This window comes from Oculina patagonica, chromosome 7 (assembly GCF_052425735.1).
Source record: "Oculina patagonica isolate OP01 chromosome 7, crgOcupat, whole genome shotgun sequence".
NCBI classification, from domain to species: Eukaryota; Metazoa; Cnidaria; class Anthozoa; order Scleractinia; family Oculinidae; genus Oculina; species Oculina patagonica.
This window is the reverse complement of record NC_135764.1, coordinates 32,109,101-32,117,132: the sequence shown is the minus strand read 5'-3', so window position 1 is coordinate 32,117,132 and position 8,032 is coordinate 32,109,101. Positions and strand designations below refer to the sequence as shown.

The 8,032-nt window shown below is 40.0% G+C and overlaps 1 protein-coding gene across 1 annotated transcript; it reads right to left on the bottom strand.

Annotated features, from left to right (window-relative positions):
* Window positions 1-487: 487 nt before the first annotated feature.
* Window positions 488-7,619, bottom strand: LOC144660257 (uncharacterized). Its single transcript, XM_078520861.1, has 8 exons — window positions 7,358-7,619; window positions 4,483-4,559; window positions 4,196-4,385; window positions 3,981-4,036; window positions 3,487-3,594; window positions 2,674-3,011; window positions 2,121-2,318; window positions 488-1,663 (listed from the first exon to the last, which is right to left on the bottom strand). The coding sequence occupies exons 1-8, from the start codon at window positions 7,522-7,524 to the stop codon at window positions 1,019-1,021; spliced, it is 1,779 nt and encodes a 592-aa protein (XP_078376987.1). The 5' UTR covers window positions 7,525-7,619; the 3' UTR covers window positions 488-1,018.
* Window positions 7,620-8,032: the final 413 nt, after the last annotated feature.

The following is an 8,032-nucleotide window of genomic DNA, read 5'->3' as shown; positions in this document are numbered from 1 at the left end:
AAGACCAAAACCAATCGTGACATGGCTTATGTGCGTTTTATGCTGTTTTCCCGCGTATGGCGCTGGTTGTTGCATTTTTCCCGCGCTTAGGTGGCGCCAGTTGCAGGATTTTTTCTTCAGGTTCTGATTGGGTCATTGCGATCCTCGAGTTTGTTGTGATTGGTCAGATGTGATTTGTAAGCGGTTGCGTTCACACACATATTGCGCCATAGATACAAAAGTAAGTTTGGTAGATCGGCGATGTTTGAAATTGAAGCTAAATTGAGCTGCAGACCCTCTTGCATTCTCACCAGGAACACTTGGAGTAATCCTACGAGAACGTGCGTTTTATAAATACATAACTTAACTTAATTGGCAAATAAAACACGACGGGCAACGGCGAAGAGGAAAAAAAATTTTAGGAAACACGGCCGTAGGCCCGGCGGCGTTTTCATTTTTCATTTTTCGGTCGTTCGTTCGTTCCTTCTTTCGTTTTGACTTATTTTTAACATTTCACAAGCTGATTTTGATGATAGTACATTAATATACACGGATTTGACTCTCTTGAAAGTGTGCTTTATGATACAGAGAAGCTTATGTCGCGTACTTAAATCAATGATTAAGATATCTTTTTCCGTGTTTGGCAAAACATGCTTTTTTTTTGGCCTATTGGAAAATGCAGTGTACAGCATACATTATAACAATACGTAATTAAAAATCACTAAAATCGTACATAAGCTCGTGGATTTTTCAATGTCTATAGCTACTAGAAAAAGAACTTCAGTTCAATATTGTAAAACTCTCTCAAGCAGTAAACAATAACTCTTTTCACTTTTGTTTTTACCAAGATCGCAATCTAGCGTTATCTATCGTCGTTAATGTTCTGTTTTACACTGGAGCAATAATAATTATACTCAGTTGGTAGAAAACTATGTTTTCTTTTTTCTTTTTTCTTGTCAAACCTTCTTCCGCTATAACGCATTACATATTTCAGCGCCAGCGATCGTCGTTTTCACGTTTCAACTGTTTTCGCCATTGGCTATAACTTGGAAGAATATTCTGAGATTTCCCGGATGTATCCCACCTCGTCCATTGGTGATTCGCTATTCACGTCAGAATCCTCGCTGTGGACGGAACTAAACTCTTCCGGTAGAGTATTCACCCAGGATAAAGTCGCATTGTTTTTATCATTGTTCTGTATTTTTGTTTCGTTCAGAAGAAATATCGGAACAGATTGACATCTTGCTCGTGATTCGAAGTCGTTCGGGGGAGGGGTCACTAGAATTTCAATGTCTAAATTTGAGACACTTATTCGCTGAGTTTTGACTGGCAGAGTGGAAGCTCTCGATCTAGTTGGTGTGAGACTTAGATCCAATCTTGGACTGTCACTCGGAAGAAATAACGAATGTCTAGGGAACAGCTCCGAATCTCTCCGATGATCCGACAGTACTGTGAGCATAGATGAACATCTTGAGCGATCTGTGTCGGCGCGAATTTTCATTGGAGGTGGCTTGCATAACTCAAAAAGCTTGGTGAATTTACGAAAGAATCCTATCCAGATGTTACGGCAGTCTCTGTTCATCAGCAGGAGGAAGAAAAACGCGAGACACGCGAAGCCAGGAGCCACGACGGTTATAAGTGGTAACACCGTGTTGGAGGAAGGAGACTTGCAGTTCGTTGAGGTCTGAAAATACCAAAAGATAACGCACATTAATAAAATACATAGCTTCCACAATAATATAATAAGCCTTTCAATAACAAAAACCTTGAGCTTTAACTGTCATGTTTCTTAACGATATCAACGTATTGTCAAATAGGGGGGGGGGGGGGGCGTTTGTTCCCCCCCCCCACCCCCCCCCCGAAACCGGAGAAGACAGACACCTCGCCTGATGGGAATTTATTCTCGTCCCCAATCTAGAGCAGCCTGTCCTTTTGCACGAGGAACAGGTGGCTTTGGAGACACATGATTTGATTGGCTCTTGGGATCAGAATGGGTTCATGGTTCATGATCATTTGGTTTAATAACACAAGTGTGTACTATCGAGATCAATCCATGAGCACGTTGACAGAATGTGGAACAAAATTAAAGCAGTGAAATTCTGCTGATTCAGCTGTTTACAAGACCTAAAGAGATGCCTTACCTGTAGACAATTGAAGTAAACTTCAGCATCGTGTGCAAAATCCCTGACACCGTACATGGTCACTGTGTTGATTGACATGACCACGCCCACCACAAGCAGCATCACTACCGCCATGCTCAGGAACTGCCGCTCAACTCGTCGCATTGAAACTCTCTCCTCTCTGGCGCGAATAACACGCTTAGTGGAATCCAAGCGGGCCTGTGTAAAAAAAACGTGAAAAATATCAATTACGACCTTATCCTGTCATATCCTGAGAATCAAGACTTCATTCAAACGTACAATAATCGCAGTTCTCCAGACTTATTAATAATTGGACATCAAGTTAAAACAAAGAAAATCATATTTTACCGTAAAGGAGGTTTGGATACCTGGTCTTTATTAGCATAGATTTTTAAACCCGATTTTAACAAATTTCTCCGTTTACTCAGCAGTTTTTGTTTCGATTGAAAAAATATATCAAACACTCGAGACAGTGTTTCATCGGCTTTCCAAACACCTCGAATTTCGTCAAACATACTGCGCTGCGCGTCTAAGCTCTTAAAATAATTTGTACCTTTCTGAGATGCCACACAATGGACCACAGCAAGCACAGTGACACTAGTAGCGTGACCTGTATGGGAAGCGTGACAGCAAAGTAAGCCATTTGAATGCTTCCAGCGCCTGCAGCCATAAGATCAATAAAGAGAAACTTGTATCCAGGAGGAGCGATGTAAAGACAGCATCCCACAATGACTGCGGGCGCCAGCCAGCACAGCACAGACTGTATGAGGTGAAATTTGATTGGATGTTTGAAGACAGATCGGTTGTCTTGAATGATTACTGTATAGGTGTTTGCTATAAAACACATTGCCCAGAAAGAATGCGCCAGACCAAAATAGTGAGAAAACGCTCCTGAAAGTATTAAAAACAATATAAATTAGTCAAATCAGCCTTTTAATCCGGAGTGTTCTATTTCTAAATTAGTTCTGACAGGTGATCCTACTAGGAAAAGGTGGAATATGAACATCCGTGATTGAACCGCCGGCCGGTTAGCTCAGTTGGTAGAGCGCCGGACTGTGGTGCGGGAGGTCTCGGGTTCGACTCCCAGACCGGATCAACACTCAGGGTCTTAAAATAATTGAAAAGCCGTGATTCCTTTTGTAATGACATCTAAAAATGGTTATATGTTCTTATCTTCTCGGATAAGGACGATAAACATTAGGCCCCGTCTCCTGCATTTTCAGTCTTATTTGGTCAACAGGGGAACTTTAAGAAACCACACACTTATCGCAAAATGTAGGGCATGGAGTTAGTTTTAACCTCCTTGCGCCCTTTCCCCTTGGCCCTTTCCCTATGACTATGACTATGACTATGAAAATAGTATTACCTTGAAGAACAGTGACTAATGAAGAGTGACCGGTCGGCTGCCAAAACTTTTGTCCACGACAGAAAGTCCTTTCTGGTGGCACATGTACGGGAAGCATCTTGCAGTTGGCTAGATGAGAAGAAAACAATTTCTCTCTGTTTATTTTATTACTCGACTCTTACTCTGTGTGCAATGTTTCGTTGTTCTAAGTGTCTGCAGCCTGTAGAAACTTGAAGTGGAGGGCAAGGGGTAATAGCCAACCAGTTTAACTGATAGGATAGGACATGGGGTGGGGGTCAAAACCGCGAACGAAAGCAATAACAATGGCCAGTCACAAAAATGAAAGCAATTACTTGTCTAATTAGTTGAAAACTGGACTTCAGCCGGCACAGATAAAAAAATTATTACCAAAACATTTATTAAAATAATTAGACAAATTAAATGGAATAAAGGCAAGATCATTTTACTCGATGAATGAGTAAACTTCTTCAAGGGCTACTTAAAAATAGACTCACCAAGGACAATACAGCAGACCATGATATGAAAACGCAGAACGTGTGGAAACTTGCGGCTGAAAATAAAACAATACGAAGTCAAGCAACGTACATACAGGGAGATAGGTGTTCGGAGAGCTTCGGGAATCTCTCAAAGCTTTCAAAAGTCTTCGGAAAATCTCCGGAAAGACTCGATGTGTTACATAGTTAGATGGGCAATGCCTGGCGACACTTACAGGTTTTTAATGCTGGCCCAAGTGATAAATGTGATAACTGTAGCGATTAGAGCCATCCACAGACCAACCACTATAATACTGTAGTACACCCTCTGGGTTACAGGAGACTGTGTGGTCCAGGCGCACGGCGGTCGACATTGGCTGGTTTCATTATCAGGGATTAGTGGCGAGTTACATCTGAGCGGAAGACCTGTTGAAAGAAAAAAGGCCATTGAGCTATAAATGTAACAGTAGCAATGATTACGAAAATGAGAGAGAACTCAACCAGATAAGATAGTGGTGTTAACCTTGATTAAATGTCAGATTTCTTGTCCTCCAGGGATAAGACGAGTTGACCTTCTCACTATTGTTTGGTGAAGTAGTTCTGTAAAAGAATTTAATACAAACAAAATTGTTTAATGCTGTGCAGAAACACGGTTCAACAACTCAATACATCCTACCCCTCCCCTATTCTTCCAAAAGTACCCCTCAATCCCTTAACTGCTAAACAGCATCACATGAAATTACTGCTCAATAGCTTTCTGCATCAGACTGATAAGAGCACTAGCTTGGGTTCGTCCTAAATAGGGAAAGCAAGCTAAGGTCTAATCGATTGCATATCCCAGTACAGATTACATCAATACCTTAATTTTCATTAGTTTTAGAAGGAAATATTCGCTTTTTGTTTTACTGTCATATATAAAATGACTTGTCTCTTTCGCTTTTCCGGGTGCCATGACTTGTTTAATAACTCCTAAGTTATTGCAGCCTGTAGAAAGCATAAACAATCGTGTCCTTTTTTAAAACGCATTGTTCTCACCATGATAAAATAACACCCTTTTAGCTTTAATTTCTATTGTATGTAAATTTCTTCTTTTTTATGTATATTCAATAATGTTTTGTTATGACAACGCTTTTTTTCGCATTGCATACATGACGCACATCCTGGTCCAAAATGACATCGTGAACATCTGTCGGTTTGATGTTTTTGGCAAATTTTTCTTCCTATTGGTTTTTCAAGTCGACTTTGCCGATAAGCACGAACCGGAGATTGTTAAAGGATTACACACATTAATCCCCGTTTTAGTAGACATAATTCTGTTTTTCTTTTTACGTTAATTGATACAGTCGCATACCTAAATATTTGTCCTGAAAAAAGTTTGAAATACTACGTGCATAGGAGAATCGGCACTGAAAAAGTCTTGTGACTTAATGCTGAAGACAGCGCAAGAATGCTTAATTTAATTCAAGCGAAAGAAAAATAAATGGAAACATAACGAGTACCTTTTGATTGGTGAAAAGCTAGTCCCCTTGGAAATGCACACGTCATGCGTATTTACAGCAACAGAGTAATAAAAAGGACATCAGCACTTGAAAAGAAGGAAAGCCGAATTTCTGATCCTTGTTTGATTCTGTGGTCGGTCGCTTGATCTAAAACAGTCCTTTCCATTTTGTTACGTTCTGCAGTGAAATAGCCCCACGCAAGAAGCCTCGCACGAGAAGCCCCACGCGAGATGTAAGCGCGCGCTCACCTCGTAACATTTCAGGTCGAGGATAAAGATGTTTGAATCCATTGATAAAAGGGAGAAACGTGGCATTCAGCTAGTCATCGGTAGTCGGTGTCACAGTGATTTTGGTCGGCATTGCAGCCTAAATCTGTAAAATTGTAATAGACGTAGCAAGATTCGTTACTAGCGATATTTTGACCTACGTGACTCATTTGGACCTTGGAATGGCCTGGAAAAATTGGAAAAATCGTGCAGACAAGAGGCGTTTAGTTTCGCCCCTTGTAATTGTATTATATATTTCAAGCTGTGCATCGTGTGCGCGGTTTTGTTTACTAAAGTCACGTTCATAAAATTACGCAACGGATTGAGAATAGGAATTTAAGGTGGCATATAAATTTGTAGGGATTAAGAAAATAGCAATAAAAATCAAAACGTTCATTCACAAGTGACATAAAATTGAAACTATCCAAGATAAGCTTTACGACTAGAAAGGTTGTCATTGTTTGTTTTGCCTTTCATTTTATTTGTTTATGTTCCCAAATGCTTTAGAAAAAGCAACACGTTTAGAAAGTTAAGCCTTGTATTAGGTAGCATCGTTGTAACAATTCTGCGTTCTGTTTTGAAGTTTTTGAAGTAAGTTCAAACAAATGAGTTTTCATGTCGCGGCAAGGTTGCCTTAAAGTCACGGTTGCGGTTTGATTTGAGGTTTAGAGACAGGCTATGCATCATCGCCTGCTAAAAATACCCTGAAAGCTATCCCTGAAAAGATAACATAAACATATTTAGACAACTTAACTTCAAGCTAAGGCTTATAACACATCGCAGAAATATCTATGTCATGTAAATATGTATCAGTGCACTGCGTTTTCCTGAGCGGTCGTGAGCCGCGCAACGTACTCCTTCAAGCTACGCCTCCTACTTGTTCGGTTTAGAAATGAAGTAGACAAAACGAACCTCTTCAAAGTTTTTCACTAACTGATCCTTAATCTCCCAAACTAACGGAAAGTTTTCGTAAACTGATGCAAGTTAAGAAGATGACATGTTTTTCAGTTGAACCGCCAAATTTTTCCGTGCTCATGTCTTCAGTGTCTCTTTTGTTGGATGAGTTTTGCCTGCCATGTTCGCACAAAAAGTGAGTCGAAAAAATAGAAAAGCCAAAAGGGAAAAAATATAGAATGCTCTGCTTTTAGTTCCTATTTGCATTACTTTCCTACGGAATAGGAAGGTGAAAAAGTCTTTGTTCACAAATCCCTTACGTTCGAAGTTTTGAAAGGAGGCCACTGCTGAAGCCAGCATTTTTAAGGCAACCACTGCGGCAATTTATAACTGAACTATTTGTCAGGCCGAGTACATTTACTACATAGTTACGTCGCACAGGGAACCCTCGATAACTACCCATGCAAAATCCAAAAATATACTTCTAATATGTGTTCCAAGCCTAAACCAGTGAGGGCCCTAAATAGTGGAGAAAGGGGATCAAGCCCTCAGATTGTGCGGAAATCAAACGAATGGCAGTAGAAAAATAGAGACTGCCGAGTGTTTCTCTCAGATTATTTAAGTTTCCTGTCATATTTCATCCGTCCGTAGTTTTCGCTACAATTTGAGGGCCTGGAAGACGATAAAAATGTGTAACAAGTAAACAATATAGTGCGAAGGATTGTATTCGTTTACTTACTCGTTAAAGTCGGTGTGTGGAGGATGATCCGGCTGGAGAACGTAAAAAATTGTTGGCAGAGTCACGATGATTACAACAACCAAGTGTCCAAAGTAATAGAATAATTTGCTCCGGGAAATCTTCAGTGATTTACAGTACGATCGCTTCTGCGATGAGTTGGGTTCCATGATTGTTGCTAAGCAGGGTCGAAATCTGTAGTATTCGGTAGCTGTTTTTGTCTTGGTAAGATATACTGTTCAGAGTGTCGCGCAGAGAGATTATATAACAAAGGTCAAGTATAAATACACGTAATGAAAAATAATGAATTGAAAAGAGTCTCCACTGTGGTTATGACTGAATGTAATTCTACGCCGTATTTATTTGACATATTGACATAGGGTGTCCTATTAGATATGGTGGATTGTCGACAAGTCATGACATAAAACATCGAGTTTGCCAACTATTGCCGAAATAAGAAAACGTATAAAAAATAGGAAATGTCGATGAGGCAATTTCGATCGCAGACTAAAGATAACTTTATTTTCCAGATCTTGAGCCGTAAATTAAGAGTACAAGAGAGAATATAGGAAAAGAATTATACTCAATGATACGCCACTTCCGGTAAGCTATTATAGTGCTATTTTGAAAAGTAATTAATTTTAATTGGATGAAATCGTAACTCACGCAAGCTCTTGC